The sequence below is a fragment of the Oncorhynchus clarkii genome, chromosome 23, assembly GCF_045791955.1.
Source record: "Oncorhynchus clarkii lewisi isolate Uvic-CL-2024 chromosome 23, UVic_Ocla_1.0, whole genome shotgun sequence".
Taxonomy (NCBI): Eukaryota; Metazoa; Chordata; class Actinopteri; order Salmoniformes; family Salmonidae; genus Oncorhynchus; species Oncorhynchus clarkii.
This window is the reverse complement of record NC_092169.1, coordinates 31868509-31886297: the sequence shown is the minus strand read 5'-3', so window position 1 is coordinate 31886297 and position 17789 is coordinate 31868509. Positions and strand designations below refer to the sequence as shown.

Sequence of the window (17789 nt, the reverse complement as noted above, 5' to 3'; positions counted from 1 at the left end):
CAATTTGTAAACAAACCAAACGCCAAGGTCAGGGTAGCTTAGCTAATCGCTACGGAGCACAGCACATTTAATGGTAGCTAGGACAAGTCAAAGGACAATCCACTCTCCCGCCATCTTTTTTCAAAGGAATTGAATGATCAAAGATTAATACAGAATTTACTGGAGTTTTACCGGCGATGCTAGATGCTAGCTAACCTATTCCCTTGACCAATAAAGCTAGCTAGCCAGGTAGCAAGCTACCGGTAACTTAACAACTGTGAATAATTGGTTCCAAAGTTGTTTCAAGCGCAAGAGTACCTTTAACTATGCTAGCTACCATTCAACTGTTTCTCTGATAAACAAATTATCTGAAAACGGTGCAGTTGCGTTAGTACTGGTAAAGGAGTGATTTACTCACTGAGCTATATATGAACTTTGCTACTTCATATGGGTTAGCTTCACCGTACAGTTACCTATACTATAGCTAGCTAGCTTGTTAGTGTCCCATAGGACTACACTTGCTGCTACTGTAGCACTGCCGTGTTGCACCTGTGTTGACATTTCACCTATCCATGTCTTCATCCACTTTTGATGTCACTAGCTAGCTATCTAGCTAATGTTAGCTAGGTGATGCTAGCCATAAAGATAGCTCCTAATAAGTTGTTTGGATAATGTGTGCCTTGCCAGGCTGCTTACTATAGCCAAATGATTGACAGTAGCTCATAAGAATAATATTAGCTTTTTTCTTATTCACCGTTTTACCGCCAGGCTATCCACCATCTCGATCTAAGTGCATTAGACAGAAGTAATCCGTAGCACCAGGTTGTAAACAGGAATTTGTCTACATACCTACATGTTTTGTAAGGGGTTCCAAATTATTTAAAACCAGCCCTCACAAGACACGTATAGTCAGATCAAAATGTATGTAATTTTATCAGACGCAGAAAACAAAATGTATTTCCTCATCAAGCCCAAATATATCATACTTCGACTAAAATCAGCCAGCGACTGATGTGGTGTACTCCTCAATGCCATCGGAAGAATCCCGGAGCATATTCCAGTCTGTGCTTAAATATCACATTGAATATGACATTTACATAAGTATTCAGACCCTTTACTCAGTACTTTGTTGAAGCACCTTTGGCAGCAATTATAGCATTGAGTCTTCTTGTGTATGATGCTACAAGCTTGGCACACCTGTATTTTGGGAGTTTCTCCCATTCTTCTCTGCAGATCCTCTCAAGCTCTGTCAGGTTGGATGGGGAGTGCGTCTGCACAGCTATTTTCAGGTCTCTCCAGAGATGTACGATCGTGTTCAAATCCGGGCTCTGGCTGGGCCACTCAAGGACATTCAGACACTTGTACCAAAGCCACTCCTGCGTTGTCTTGGCTGTGTGCTTAGGGTTGTTGTCCTGTTGGAAGGTGAACCTTTGCCCCAGTCTGAGGTCCTGAGTGCTCTGGAGCAGGTTTTCATGAAGGATCTTTGCTCTGTTCCTCTTTCCCTCGATCCTGACTAGTCTCCCAGTCTCTGCCACTGAAAAACATCCCCACAGCATGATGCTGCCTCCACCATGCTTCAGCGTAGGGATGGTGCCAGGTATCCTCAAGACGTGACGCTTGGCATTCAGGCCAAAGAGTTCAATCTTGGTTTCATCAGACCAGAGAATCTTGTTTCTCATGGTCAGAGTCCTTTCTTTAGGTGCCGTTTGGCAAACTCCAAGCGGGCTGTCATGTGCCTTTTCCTGAGGAGTGGCTTCCATCTGGTCACTCTACCATAAAGGCCCTATTTGAGTAGTGCTGCAGAGATGGTTGTCCTTCTGGAAGGTTCTCCCATCTCCACAGAGGAACTCCGGAGCTCTGTCAGTGACCATCGGGTTTTTGGTCACCTCCCTGACCAATGCCCTTCTCCCCAATTGCTCAGTTTGTCCGGGTGGTCAGCTCTAGGAAGACTCTTGGTGGTTCCAAACTTCTTCCATTTAACCTGTTGCGACGACCAAACCCGGATCCGGGATTCTATTTATAGACCTAAGCTCATTACCATAACGCAACGTTAACTATTCATGAAAATCGCAAATGAAATGAAATAAATATGCTATCTCTCAAGCTTAGCCTTTTGTTAACATGTGTCAGATCTCAGATTTTCAAAATATGCTTTTCAGCCATAGGAAAACAATAATTTGTGTAACAGTAGCTAGCTAGCGTAGCATTTAGCATTAGCATTAGCGTTAGCATTTAGCAGGCAACTATCACAAAAACAAGTAAAGCCTTCAAATAAAATAACTTACCTTTGAAGAACTTCTGATGTTTTCAATGAGGAGACTCTCAGTTAGATAGCAGATGCTCAGTTTTTCCAAAAAGATTCTTTGTGTATTAGAAATAGCTCCGTTTTGTACATCACATTTGGCTACCAAAAAAAAAAAAAAAAAAAAAAAAAAAATTCAGCCCTCAAAACGCGAACTTTTTTCCAAATTAACTCCATAATATCGACTGAAACATGGCAACGTGGTTTAGAATCAATCCTCAAGGTGTTTTTCCACATATCTCTTCAATGATATATCCTTCGTGGAAGCCTGGTTTCTCCTTGCTCTCAAATGGAAAAATAATTGCACCTGGCTTTACGCTCCAATTTCGAAGCAGGGACACCAGGCGGACACTTGGAAAATGTAGTCTCTTATGGTCAATCTTCCAATGATATGCCTACAAATACGTCACAATGCTGCTAAAACCTTGGGGGAACGACAGAAAGTGTAGGCTCATTCCTTGCGCAATCACAGCCATATAAGGAGACAATGGAAAACAGAGCTTCAGAAATTCTGCTCATTTCCTGGTTGACGCATCATCTTGGTTTCGCCTGTAGAATGAGTTCTGGGGCACTTACAGACAATATCTTTGCAGATTCTGAAACTTCAGAGTGTTTTCTTTCAAAAACTGTCAAGAATATGCATAGTCGAGCATCTTTTCGTGACAAAATATCGCGCTTAAAACGGGAACGTTTTTTATCCAAAAATGAAATAGCGCCCCTAGAGATCAAAGAGGTTAAGAATGATGGAGGCCACTGTGTTCTTGGGGACCTTCAATGCTGTAGAAATGTTTTGTTACCCTTCTCCAGATCTGTGCCTCAACACAATCCTATCTCAGCTCATGGCTTGGTTTTTGCTCTGACATGTACTGTCAATTTTGGGACCTTATATAGACAGATGTGTGCCTTTTCCAAAGCATGTCCAAATAATTGAATTTACCACAGGTGGACTCCAATCAAGTTGTAGAAACATCTCAGGGATGATCAATGGGAACAGGATGCACCTGAGCTCAATTTCGAGTCTCAAAGCAAAGGGTTTGAATACTTATGTAAATAAGTACCACACCCGTTCTGCCAGTCACATTCTGTTAAATGTCCCCAAAGCACACACATCCCTGGGTCGCTCCTCTTTTCAGTTTGCTGCAGTCAGAGACGGGAACGAGCTGCAACAAACACTCAAACTGAACAGTTTTTTTTGTTCTCTTCAATTTCGTGGTATCTAATTGTTAGTAGTTACTGTCTTGCCTCATCGCTACAATTCCCTTACGGGCTCGGGAGAGACAAAGGTCGAGAGCCATGCGTCCTCCGAAACACAACCCAACCAAGCCACACTGCTTCTTAACACCGTACACCTAGCGACCTGGTCAGCGTGCACTGCCACCGGCCCGCCACAGGAGTCGCTAGTGCGCGATGAGACAAGGATATCCCTACAGGCCAAACCCTCCCTAACCCGGACGACGCTAGGCCAATTGTGCGTCACCCCATGGACCTCCCGGTCATGACCGGCTGAGACGGAGCCTGGGCTCAAACCCAGAGTCTCTGGTGGCACAGCTAGCACTGCGCCACACGGGAGGCCCCCAAACTGGACAGTTTTATCAATCTCTTCATTCAAAGACACTTTTACTGACAGTTGTGGCTGCTTCGCGTTATGTATTGTTGTCTCTACCTTCGTGCCTTTGTGCTGTTGTCTGTGCCCAATAATGTTTGTACCATGTGTTGTGCTGCTGCCACGTGTTGGTGCTATCATGCTGTGTTGCCATGTGTTGCTGCCATGCTATGTTGTCTTAGGTCTCTCTTTTATGTTGTGTTGTGGTGTCTCTCTTGGCATGATATCTGTGTTGTCCTATATATTTTTTTTAATCCTAGCTCCCGTCCCCGCATTAGGCCTTTTGCCATTTGGTAGGCCGTCATTGTAAATAAGACTTTGTTCTTAAAATGCCTATATTTGTATGGCATGTTCAATGGAAACAAAGTTTAAAAACTCAAGACGCGTTTCGGCTACATGGCCTTCATCACGTAGGTCCCTTTTGAAGGCCATTTAGCCGAAACGCGTCAGTTTTTAAACTTTGTTTCCATTGAACATGCCATACAAATATAGGCATTTTAATTAATTATATGAAGTGCCTTGGCCCGCCTTTCTTTTTGATGGCAAATTTACCCCTTTTACCAAAGAGCACCTATCTTCCAAACTCTACTATTGTGTACCTCAGCAGCGCTTCAATTCCTCATCTAATTTTTTCTACAAGAATTTGTTCTTAACTGATGTGCATAGTTAAATAAAAATAAAAAGTCAAGGAGTCTGAATACTTTCCAAATGCACTGTATGTGTATTCCTGTCAGTTTTGAGAAGCAGAGGGTTAGAGATGTCTTTGTATGTTTATTGGACAGAGAGATAGTGGTGATAGGATGTAGAGTGTGCTGTATTGGAGTATTAGCAGTGGGATGGATTCTAACCCATGCTGTAGCTGTATAGTGCACCGGAGGCAGCAGCCTAGACCGCTAGAGTAGACCACCCTAGGCCACAGGGTTACAGATGTTTTGTGTGTGTGTGTTCCCGGTCAGGTTTGAGAAGCAGCTAGCAGAGGAGGAGATGTCTTTACAGCAGCAGAGGAGGAGACTCTACAAGGAGGTGTCTGAGGAGAAGGAGAGACTCAACCAGCTGGCTGCCAGGTGATGTCAAAGGTCATATAGATAAGATAGAGGCTGACACCCAATGTTGTCATCTCTATATGTCTAGACCTAACACTTTGGTCGCTGGGGACACTGGTGTGTACAATTAGACTGACATGGCCTAGATTTGACTTTACTGTACAGCATCTAGTACATTAGAATCATACAGTACTTAGGCTAATCATACAATACTTATCATGTGATGATTGTGTGTAGTAATGTAATCTCAAAAATCCAGATCTTAAATCTTGCGTAATTCCGCCAAATGCTCGATTTAGGTTCTGGGGCAGATTTATGAGAAACGATACTACCGAAGTCTCCACCGCCCCCTAAATGGAAAGTATGGGACAAACTCGAAAGATGGGAACACCTACTAAATCGTGACAAACATCTGCGTACCGAGTTCCTCGTTAGTCGTCACATGCCGCATTCTGTTGACAGACGCTACGATACCATCCTATGTTATGTTACGTGCATCTGTCCACGAGAGATTACTAGTAATGTAATGCCTACTATTTGATGTGTGCAAGTCAAGTATCAGTGGAGCATCTCTAAAGTTAATGTCCTCTATCACTGCCCTGCAGGCAGCGTGCTGAGCTGGAGGACCTGAGGAAGCAACTGGAGGATAACAGCTCCCTGGCAGGGAGAGCTCTGAGAGAAGAGCTGGAGAAGAGCAGGGAGGAGCAGGAGAGGAGGCACCAGGTAATGGACAGTACCTGTCCCTACCACAATAATAATATAAATTATTATACAACAGGTGGTTTGTAATTCCCATTGTTAGAGCCTATCCTGCCCATTATATACTAGACAACATACACAGAGCCAGTACAGTGATAAAAAGTGCCGTTGTTACCTAGCAATGCACTACTACAACTACTACTATTTTTACAGATCCACTGCCCAGCCATGCAATTTATAAACTTGATCTCGACTGTAAAAAGCATCTAGACATTATTTCCGACATTTGCTACATTGTTGGAATATTGAATTTCGATCTCTACTGTGTCCTATAGTAATGAGCGAGTTGGGACGAGACAGACAGGCAGCTTTTCTCAGCCAGTCGAAATCACGATTTGGCATACCTTTATAGATCTACTGTATGCATACAGTACCAGTCAAAAGTTTGGACACACCTACTCATTCAAGGGTTTTTCTTTATTTTTACTATTTTCTACATTGTAGAAGAATAGTGAAGACATCAACATTATCAAATAACACATATGGAATCATGTAGTAAACAAAAAAGTGTTAAACAAATCAAAATATATTTGAGTTTCTTCAAAGTAGCCACCCTTTGCCTTAATGACAGCTTTGCAAACTCTTGGCATTATCTCAACCAGCTTCATCTGGAATGCTTTTCCAACAGTCTTGAAGGAGTTCCCACATATTCTGAGCAATTGTTGGCTGCTTTTCCTTCACTCTGCAGTCCAACTCATCCCAAACTCTCTCAATTAGGTTGAGGTCAGGTGATTGTGGAGACCAGATCATCTGATGCAACACTCCATCACACTTGTTGGTCAAATAGCCCTTACACAGCCTGGAGGAGTGTTGGGTCATTGTCCTGTTGAAAAACAAATGATAGTCCCACTAAGCGCAAACCAGATGGGATGCCGTATCGCTGCAGAATGCTGTGGTAGCCATGCTGGTTAAGTGTGCCTTGAATTCTAAATACATCACAGTGTCACCAGCAAAGCACCATCACACCTCCTCCTCCATGCTTCACGGTGGGAACCACACATGCGGAGATCACCCGTTCACCTACTAATTCGACCATGAAGGCCTGATTCACGCAGTCTCCTCTGAACAGTTCATGTTGAGATGTCTGTTACTTGAACTCTGAAGCATTTATTTGGGCTGCAATTTCTGAGCCTGGTAACTCTCAAATTAACTTATGCTCTGCAGCAGAGGTAACTCTGGGTCTTCCTTTCCTGTGGCGGTCCTCATGAGAGCCAGTTTCATCATAGCGCTTGATGGTTTTTGCGATTGCACTTTAAGAAATTTCTCCATAGCAACCATTTTTGTTTGTCATAGTAACCTGCAAAGTTCTGGAACTATTAACCAGTACTTGGTTTTGTTTTGCTTTACATGCAATTGGCACTAACGACCAGAGAACGCCTAAAATTGCATTTGACAAGCAGTGTTGGTAAATGTAGCGTCACGTTTTGTTGAAACATTTATGGTTTGGGAAAGAATCTTGCTTTTTAATGCTTGTAACCCGTTGTATAAAATCATTGACCACGTCACAGCCATGATACAAATTTCAAAACACGTGGCCTCTTGTATTTTTGCTGAAATTATGCCATTTAGCAGATGCTTTTATCCAAAACGATTTACAGCCGTGCAGTGCATGTTTTGTTTTGTACAGCGGGTCACAGTGGGAATCAAACCAACAATCTTGGCTTTGCAAGCGCCATGCTTTTCCAACTGAGCTACAAAGGACCATCGAGACTGCCCTACAGACACTCTGACTGGCTAACACTGGTTGTGTTTTGTTGTCTAGTCTGGTAGTAACTTTGCTCCTTGTCTGTCTAGGTGGAGTTAAAAGCCCTCAGAGAACGCCTGGAGATCGAGAAACAGACCTGGGAGGAGAACTACATGAAGAAGGAGGTGTGTGTGCATGCATGAACACTTTGACCATGTCTGTGTGTTTGTCCCCTCTCCCTCCCTGCTTGCTTGTTAAGCACTCTAGCTAAATGCACTCCCTCTCTCCTAGCACTGCTATGGTGCAGTGTGGCAGACCACTACACACTCAGCACTACATTGGCCAACTTGACCACTGTTCTAACAGCCCACGCTGTCAAACCCAGGTTATGTCCATAGTAGGGCTGTGGCGGTCATGAAATTTTGGCAGCCGGTGATTGTCAAACAAATAACTGCCGGTCTAACGGTAATTGGCCATTAATTAACATAAACACATTTAGCATCTCCTGGCTTACTTGCATTGCCTACAAACTACTGATGCAGACATCTACGTTTTAGTCTTAATCCATCACAATAAATCCATTATTTATTTTAGACATGTCTAAAGAATGAAGAAAATGTAGTCTGTTTCAGAAGTACACAATAGCATACTCTGAGTTGTCCTTATGTTAGGCCCTGATCTGGCTATGCCATATGGCTGTGTGCTACACTAGTTCATAGCAGACAAGATTTGCTTAGAATTCCATGGCAATATGTTATAGTGTGAACAATACAATTGAACATAGCTGAATAAAATAGAAAGGATATTTTCTCCAAACAATTTGAGGGAGTGAGCACATGCGGCTATTCTGTGTTTAGCAGCTAACAACAGGTACAGGTACTGGTACTACGAACAGGTACTTATTTAATTTACAGTTTATAATGATACAAAAATGTGATACAAAAGTTGGGCTATACGTTTACATGTTTTAATAGTTTCTAAGGCTGCATGATGCGACTCTAATGATTTGAAAAAAGTTGCGTGAAAGGCATGAGCTCTTGTTTTTTCGCAGGCTGTAAACACTTCATCAGTGACTCATTCACAATTTGACAAGCACTTGATAATGCCTTATTTGCCATGGTAAATTCATCATTCACAAGTGATAGGCTTATATTGTCACCCATCAGACTATTCTTGATTTAGTCTTGTCTTTGCATGTACTAAATAATATATGTGTGACATTTGTTTTGATTTTGAATGGACCATTATCATACACCTGTACGAAACGGGAGGAAAAAATACATTTCATCTATGCACTTAGATAGCAACTGGAGGATGCTTTTCCCGTGGTTCATCTTCATGCCATCCTATTGTCAAGAGAAGCAATGTGCTTAACATTAGGAACGTTGAGAAATAAATATAGTAGGCCTAGCCTATAGAAAACTGATGGGATCCTGTTCTTTTTAATAGAGGCCATCACTCTGTTTTCTGACGCAGTTGCATAGCCTATAGAAATGTTGCGCAACATGAGCTCATGGGCTCTCATGAAGTGTTTGATTAGATTTTCAACACATTTGCATTGATATCAGAGTGATTAGAGGGACAATACAGAGCTGAGTACCAGGCAGTTAGCAAGTTTAGTAGGCATCTAATGACCAGTAGCAGCATCAGAGTTTGGAGCCTAATTACCATGACTAAATGGTCACGTTTCTGCTGCTTCCCTCACTCGGATTGGGCCAGGTCTGGATCTGACCAGGTCTATATGCAACGGGTCTAGTTGTCTTCGGGTCTGTTCATAGCGGGTCTCTGTATTTAAAACATGTATTTCTGCTAATCTGGTCGTTTCAAGAAGGCCTCTAGCAACCACCCTCACACACAGGTTTTTTCCATGGGCCTTTTTAAAGCGGGATTTTTCATTGTGTTTGGGAGTTGATCTGAAACCACCACCTTCCCATCTGCCCCCACCGACTTCCTCTTTCCCCTCTTAAATGTCATGTGAATACTAAGACCCACAGGGCAAAGGCCATATGGAGACGGGCAGGAAGGAAGGCAAAGGAGGTTCACAGCAGCAGTCAGAGAAACTAATGTTCACAAAATCATAACAATCCAAGTTTCACAATGACCTGCACATGCACTGTTGCTGTTGTGCCAGTGGTTTGTCTGTATTCTGGCATAGGGGTTTACTGTGTGTGTGTGTGTGTGTGTGTGTGTGTGTGTGTGTGTGTGTGTGTGTGTGTGTGTGTGTGTGTGTGTGTGTGTGTGTGTGTGTGTGTGTGTGTGTGTGTGTGTGTGTGTGTGTGTGTGTGTGTGTGCAGGAAGCATGGTTGTTGAGTCGGGAGCGCGAGCTGAAGGAGGAAGTACGTCGGGGGCGGGACAAAGAGATCGAGCTGGCCATTCAGAGGCTGGAGGAGGAGACGAGCGGGGCCCGCGACGAATGTGACCGGGCCGCTGACAATCGGTTAGTCATCTCACCATTAAATGTGACGTTTCCGTGTGTGTCCATGTCTGTGTGTTTGCAAGTGCTGCAAGGCTTATGTGTGTAAATATGCATATGGATGAACATACTACATGCTAAGCATGTCTACATGTTGATATTTTTATTTAATTTAACCTTTATTTAACTAGGTAAGTCAGTTAAGAACAAATTCTTATTTACAATGATGGCCTACCCAGGCCAAACCCTAACCCAGACGACCCTGGGCCAATTATGCGCCACCCTATGGGACTCCCAATTACGGCCGGTTGTGATACTGCCTGAAATCAAACCAGGGTCTGTAGTGACACCTCTAGCGCTAAGATGCTGTGCCTTAGATCGCTGCGCCACTCGGGAGTCCTGATATACAGTGTTGATAGACAGTCTAGATGCTGATCTTGGGTCAGCTTTGCAATTCCCCTACTAATGGTTAAGGTTAGGATTGTGGGAGGGAAAGCTGATCCTAGATCTGTACCTAGAGGAAACTTCACCTTGGAGCTTGATATACTGTTTCTGACTATCTGTGTGTCTCTCTCTCAGTGTGAAGCGTGTGCGGGAGAAATACGAGGCGGAGCTGAAAGAGTTGGAGCGCTCTGAGAGGTCTGCCTTGGAAAAACAGCAGGAGATGAAGAAGAGACAGAGTGAGATAGAGGGAGAGCTGATCACACTACAGGGCCATCTCAGACAGAGAGAGCAGGAGATCGAAGACATCACACAGGTACAGACACCAGCAGACCTTGTTCCAATAGTTTGAAAACTCAGCCTTCCTTCCTTCCTCCCCTCCTTGGTTGGCCCTTTTTTATGCTGAAAGCTTGTTGGTGCATATGGCTGGGTAAATGCATGTTGGTGCATATGGCTGGGTAAATGCATGTTGGTGCATATGTCTGGGTAAATGCATGTTGGTGCATATGGCTGGGTAAATGCATGTTGGTGCATATGGCTGGGTAAATACATGTTGGTGCATATGGCTGGGTAAATGCATGTTGGTGCATATGGCTGGGTAAATACATGTTGGTGCATATGGCTGGGTAAATGCATGTTGGTGTATATGGCTGGGTAAATGCATGTTGGTGCATATGGCTGGGTAAATGCATGTTGGTGCATATGGCTGGGTAAATACATGTTGGTGCAATAGGCTGGGTAAATGCATGTTGGTGCATATGGCTGGGTAAATACATGTTGGTGCATATGGCTGGGTAAATACATGTTGGTGCATATGGCTGGGTAAATGCATGTTGGTGCATATGGCTGGGTAAATACATGTTGGTGCATATGGCTGGGTAAATGCATGTTGGTGCATATGGCTGGGTAAATGCATGTTGGTGTATATGGCTGGGTAAATACATGTTGGTGCATATGTCTGGGTAAATGCATGTTGGTGCATATGGCTGGGTAAATACATGTTGGTGCATATGGCTGGGTAAATGCATGTTGGTGCATATGGCTGGGTAAATACATGTTGGTCCAAGCCTGTAGGGTGACTTACAGTGGGGCAAAAAAGTATTTAGTCAGCCACCAATTGTGCAAGTTCTCCCACTTAAAAAGATGAGGCCTGTAATTTTCATCATAGGTACACTTCAACTATGACAGACAAAATGAGAAAAAAAATCCAGAAAATCACATTGTAGGATTTTTAATGAATTTATTTGCAAATTATGGTGGAAAATAAGTATTTGGTCACCTACAAACAAGCAAGATTTCTGGCTTTCACAGACCTGTAACTTCTTTAAAGAGGCTCCTCTGACCTCCACTCGTTACCTGTATTAATGGCACCCGTTTGAACTTGTTATCAGTATAAAAGACACCTGTCCACAACCTCAAACAGTCACACTCCAAACTCCACTATGGCCAAGACCGAAGAGCTGTCAAAGGACACCAGAAACAAAATTGTAGACCTGCTCCAGGCTGGGAAGACTGAATCTGCAATAGGTAAGCAGCTTGGTTTGAAGAAATCAACTGTGGGAGCAATTATTAGGAAATGGAAGACATACAAGACCACTGATAATCTCCCTCGATCTGGGGCTCCACACAAGATGTCACCCCGTGGGGTCAAAATGATCACAAGAACGGTGAGTAAAAATCCCAGAATCACACGGTGAATGACCTGCAGAGAGCTGGGACCAAAGTAACAAAGCCTACCATTAGTAACACACTACGTCGCCAGGGACTCAAATCCTGCAGTGCCAGACGTGCCCCCTGCTTAAGCCAGTACATGTCCAGGCCCGTCTGAAGTTTGCTAGAGAGCATTTGGATGATCCAGAAGAAGATTGGGAGAATGTCATATGGTCAGATGAAACCAAAATATAACTTTTTGGTAAAACCTCAACTCGTCGTGTTTGGAGGACACAGAATGCTGAGTTGCATCCAAAGAACACCATACCTACTGTGAAGCATGGGGGTGGAAACATCATGCTTTGGGGCTGTTTTTCTGCAAAGGGACCAGGACGACTGATTCGTGTAAAGGAAAGAATGAATGGGGCCATGTATCGTGAGATTTTGAGTGAAAACCTTCTTCCATCAGCAAGGGCATTGAAGATGAAACGTGGCTGGGTCTTTCAGCATGACAATGATCCCAAACATACTGCCCGGGTAACGAAGGAGTGGCTTCGTAAGAAGCATTTCAAGGTCCTGGAGTGGCCTAGCCAGTCTCCAGATCTCAACCCCATAGAAAATCTTTGGAGGGAGTTGAAAGTCCGTGTTGCCCAGCAACAGCCCCAAAACATCACTGCTCTAGAGGAGATCTGCATGGAGGAATGGGCAAAAATACCAGCAACAGTGTGTGAAAACCTTGTGAAGACTTACAGAAAACGTTTGACCTCTGTTATTGCCAACAAAGGGTATATAACAAAGTATTGATAAGTATTTGGTCAATAACAAAAGTTTATTTTCCACCATAATTTGCAAATAAATTCATTAAAAATCCTACAATGTGATTTTCTGGATTTTTTTTTTTCTCATTTTGTCTGTCATAGTTGAAGTGTACCTATGATGAAAATTACAGGCCTCTCATCTTTTTAAGTAGGAGAACTTGCACAATTAGTGGCTGACTAAATACTTTTTTGCCCCACTGTATCTAGGTAATGATGCCCATGTAAACCCTTTCTCACCACCGACCCTCTATCCTGTATCCCTCTCCCCTGTCTCTCTCCTATCTTTCTCTCTCCTCTCCAGATCCGTGACAAGCTGTCTGAGGAGCGTCGCAGCCTGGCAGAGGTTATCAGGCAGGAGTTTGCTGAACGACTCATCGTGTCGGAGGATGAGAACAGAAGGATGAAGACCGAGACATCAGAGGTCAGGGCCAGGCTAAGGCTGGAGGTCGAGAGGGTCACCAGGGAGAAGGAGGAGGAGCTGGCAGAGGTCCACCAACGGTGAGGATGGAGGGAGGGGAAGAAAAGAGAGGGAGAGGAGATTGTGTGACAGGGTATTATAGCCATTTCTCACTTGGGAAAGACCTCAATGGGACTAACTGTGGGAATGTCAATTTAATCACCAGTGTTTAGAATGTTCTAGAATAGCTGGGCTCAGACTGTTGTCTGTTACCTGTATAATGGGACAGTGATTGTTGGTAGTGTAGGATGTAAATTAAAATTACATTTGAAAAAACAGCGAAAGGAGAAAGTAATCTCAATGCCAAACAAATGTTATTTTTCCTTATTTTTCTTTGTCACATTTTCTTATTATGGCAGGGTGAAGTCAGCCATCTTGAAAAAGGAAGAGACTGTGGCTAGCCTTAGGAAGCAGCATGAGGTGAGTCCTAGTCTGGGTCCCAAAGATCACCCTGTTCCTTTTACAGTGCACTACTTTTGACCAGAGCCAATAGGGCTCCGGTCAAAAGTAGAGCACGATATAGGGATTAACTCACCATTTGGGACGTAGAGAGACAGTGTGTTTCTGAGAGGGGTTTTACACTAAGTAAATATTGGAGAGGATAGAAAGGAACTGAGTTGGAACGTGAGAGATGATTGATAGCTGTGTTAAACCCCGCTGTTCTCGTCTCATAGGCTGCTCTGAAGAGGGCAGACCACCTGGAGGCCCTATTGGAACAGCAGAGGAAGCAGCTGCTCGAGAAGTGACTGACAGGAGGGCAGGACTTGAACATCACCATCTCCACCTCCTCTGCCTCTCTCTTCCCCTCATCACTCCTTCATCTGTCCTGTCATTTGGGGCCCCACTTTTCCCTCAGTTTTTTCTTTGGTCTGGTGGATGTGTTTCTGATGGACTAGAAAGAGAGAGTGAGAGAAACAGAGAACTGTATCTCCGCAGACTTCTTGATAAAGACCCAGATATTAGAGACCGAGCCTGGCCTCTCCCAAGCAGGCCGAATACGGTCAGGGAAACAGGCTGGAGAGGATACCGTCTGCTGTTTTAAGAGCCTCTCACGCTGGAGGAGCCACAGACAAGAGGTGCTGTGATCTTTAACTGCCCAGTGGACTCCTGGAAGGACTGAACCATACTCTACCTATAAGGCTTATAGACTAGGGGGCAGTGATTGTTTACAGTACAGAGGCTCAAACAGTAAAGCAGTGAATGAACGGAACCATTCTGTCCCCGTAGGGGCCATGAACCGGCAGGTCTGTGTTCTTTAACTGCCCAGTGAACTCCTGGACGGACTGAACCATTCTCTGGAACCACCTCTGGAATTTTGATGAATTGTGAACCCCCCTAAAATCTGAAGTAGTGGGAGAGCTCATTCCCCACAGAGCAGAGACTAGGTTGCTGCCACAGAGAAGAGAACTGTTCCAGATGTTCTAAGCCAGCCCAGGCCTGCTCTGTGACAGTGTGAAGTTTCCCAGCAGGCAGAGAGAGGTGGAGGGGGCTAGGTGGTCTTTCTGAGAAGGAGGGAAGGGAATCAGCACCCCAGCACCACCCTCTTCCCCTGCTGAGGTCCTATAGTTAGTTATTCAGACACGTCAGTGCAGAGTGCTGTTGAATGAAGCTGGGGCTCGAGGTTGCTCGGCATTGCCCTTTGTGTACGAGTTACAGATGTCTTTTGTCCCGGTGCCCCTCTGGGCTAGTGCCAATTACAAGATCTGCTGCCTTGGCTTGGTGCAACCCCCCCCTTCCCACACACTCACAATCACACCCTTCGCCCCTGCCCCCCTGGCAGTCACAAGCCTAGTTTAGCTCTGACAGGCAGATTTGTTATGAATGTCTTCATCCAAGTCAAATCTAACAATGAGTCTAGAAATAATACTAACCTTGGTGTATAGTGTGCTAGGATGTCAATAGAAGGAAAGAGGGGGGGATGGGTGTGGGAGTAATTGTGGGATACAGAAAGAATAGACAGATATGAGACAGTGAGTAATGATGCTCTGATAGTGTATTTAATCTTATTGAGAGTCATGGTTGTGGTGTGGGTTTTGAAAGTGAGACAGAACGAGAGAGAAGGAGAGGGCGATGAAGGAATGTGCATAGGAAGTGTTTATAGGATTAGGAAAGCTGAGACTGGGACTGACTAGGGTATGGGGGCACAACACAAGACTAGTGGTTTCGTGTGACCAGAGACCCAAACCTAAAAGCCCCATGAGCCTGGTGGGTCTGATAGGATGATAGTCTGAGGGCTACACTGTGACAAAAATACATCTAACTCTCACTGAAAGGGTCCAACACTGGGCCCCTCCACTTAACAGAAGTAAAGTAGCCCCTAAACATCCAGGGGAAGGAACTATCAAACTGGTTAATGAGATTTTCAGAAGCTGTCTAGGTACTTCCTAGTTTTGCATGTCTCTCTTTTATCTTGTATGTTGTTTTTATTTATATATATATATATATAAATACTTGTGCTTTTTATTTGTTTACCCCTTAAAAAGTTTAATGTTTTGTATGTCCCACTCAGAAACTAGAAACTGTTTTTGTTATTAATTTTCAGTCTGAAACAGTGTACTTCTGGGTAACTTCATATCCTGAATGGAAAGAGGGCCGAGGGGGGTTGTGAAGCCTGGAATGTGACCCAAATGGCACTCTAGTCTAAAGTAGTGCACTATATAGGGAATAGGGTGCCATTTGGGATACAATCTTGGTGCTTCAGTGAGAAGCAAACCCACCAGGAAGTATAGTAAGCCTTGTGTTTAGGTGAAAAAGAATGTGACAGATGTTATCCTGTGTGGTGCTGCTCAGTCGGCCCTCTTATCTGAATCTGTTTCAGATATGTTATTTTTTTTCATATTTATTTACTATTTTCTTTAAATGTATTTTACCGTCTGATCTGATGCTCTCGCAACTGGCTCCCGGTGTGTTTATCCTTTACATACAAGTGCTATGCACAAAGTGATGGGTTTTTACTGAAGTCTCATTTTCATTTAGTCTCCCATTAACATCAATGCATGACTAAGTTGAAGTTTGAAGTTAATGATTACAATGCAAGCAGCCCTATTCCAAGATGGTGCTTGTGTACCTTTTCGTTCACAGAAACACTACACATCCACGCCCAGTCTGAGCTGTACAGTTAGTGATGCTCCATGGTGCCATTTTTATTTAGGATGGTATGTGTTTAGTATGTCAGGTTTTGGTGATGGGAAATCTAGAGGATTTTGTGTCAAACGCCAATATTACGGCTTCCTTCTAGTTCTTTTTAGCCTTGTCTTCTTGACTTTTCAGTTGGGGGAGGTCTGACAGTGAAGGCTCAACAATGGAAGCGCTGACGGTATGTCTCTCGTCATCCTATTGAGTGGAGGCGGGCAACTTCCAAATATTCCCAAACTTCAGACACAAAATTCCACTCTTCTAATCAATATCACAGAAGCATTTCAATGGCAAGGCTTTGAATGGCAGTTAAGTCACCATGTGTTTCTCTCATCTTTAACTTTATTGGTTATTAGTCATTGGCTACATCCTAAATGGCACCCTATTCTCTACTTTTGACCAGTAGTGCACTATATTGGGGATGTACATATTTCTGTGGCATGGTGGATATTACAGTGTTTGCATGTGGAATTGGCTCCCTATTTCAAATATACTGCACTACTTTTGACCAGGGCCTGCATTGGACTCAAAACTAGTGCATTACATAGGAAATAGGGTCCCGGGCACAGCCTTGATCCCTACCATTCCTCAGACAGTTGGCACTGCGTCCAGGGTTGTTGGCCTCTTTGCCCAGAAGGGTGGCAGCATGACTGGCATGCCAGTCCCACACGTGCCAATGAGTCCTGCCTTTGTGTGTGTTTCACTTTGGCCTGGGATGACCTCCGTGAAACACACACTCGCTCTTACTTGTACCCTTCATATGTGTTGAATTTGAAATCTGACTTTCTTCACAAACCACTCCAGCTGTCTTTGATTGTATTATTTGTGTTCAGTTTTTGATATATTGTCATTTTAATGTACCCCCATGTGTTCTTACTTGTAGCTCCTGGTCTGAATCTTAACTTGGCTCTACTTTAGTTGTTGTAGTTTAGTTGCATTGTTATTCATGGTGATGGTTTGAAACTGGGGGGGGACTGTTGACTGATCCTCAGTAAAAAGAGGATAAAGAAGAAAAGCCTATTTGGAATAGTCCCAGAGTCTCGTCTTTATAGTCGCTGTGGGAAACAAACAATTGCTCTCTTGTTTCGTCTCTCTGAGACGATAACATTTCCTCAACCAATCAAATGCCATTCCATGACCTTTGGAATTGTGCCGTGTGTTTTGATTAACTGGAATTTCTGTTATTTTGTGGTGAATAAATCCAATTTACATGCCTAAAATGTTATTCATGATTTACTGTATTGTATGTTTGTTGAGAACCGTCATTAAGGAATTGATTTCTTACACTGGTGTCTGGAGTGGAGAGGTCAAAACACCTAAGGGTTGTCATTTCCATACATCTGGAAAGATGTCTGTAGCTGACCAGACTGTACTGACCCACTTTCCTTCCACTTCTTTGCCCTCTCACTCCTGACTACTAAAGGAACCGGTGGTGCGTGTCGAAATGCATCTGCTTTCTGTAGGTTTTCTCCTTTCCTTCCAGAGAGGAAGCCATACCTAGAGGA

At 43.8% G+C, this 17789-nt stretch overlaps 1 protein-coding gene across 2 annotated transcripts in view; it reads left to right on the top strand.

The window, feature by feature from the left end:
• Positions 1 to 17509, top strand: part of LOC139381708 (centrosomal protein 131) — a 58762-nt gene extending 41253 nt beyond the window's left edge. The window contains exons 19-26 of one of the 2 annotated variants that reach the window (XM_071125435.1): positions 4841 to 4948; positions 5533 to 5650; positions 7481 to 7555; positions 9665 to 9807; positions 10363 to 10540; positions 12994 to 13190; positions 13509 to 13569; positions 13824 to 17509. In XM_071125435.1, the coding sequence (XP_070981536.1) occupies positions 4841 to 4948; positions 5533 to 5650; positions 7481 to 7555; positions 9665 to 9807; positions 10363 to 10540; positions 12994 to 13190; positions 13509 to 13569; positions 13824 to 13895 (952 nt within the window). In that variant the 3' untranslated portion in view covers positions 13896 to 17509. The remainder of the gene's footprint in view (positions 1 to 4840; positions 4949 to 5532; positions 5651 to 7480; positions 7556 to 9664; positions 9808 to 10362; positions 10541 to 12993; positions 13191 to 13508; positions 13570 to 13823) is intronic. The other variant, XM_071125434.1, reaches the window with a different exon arrangement.
• Positions 17510 to 17789: the final 280 nt, after the last annotated feature.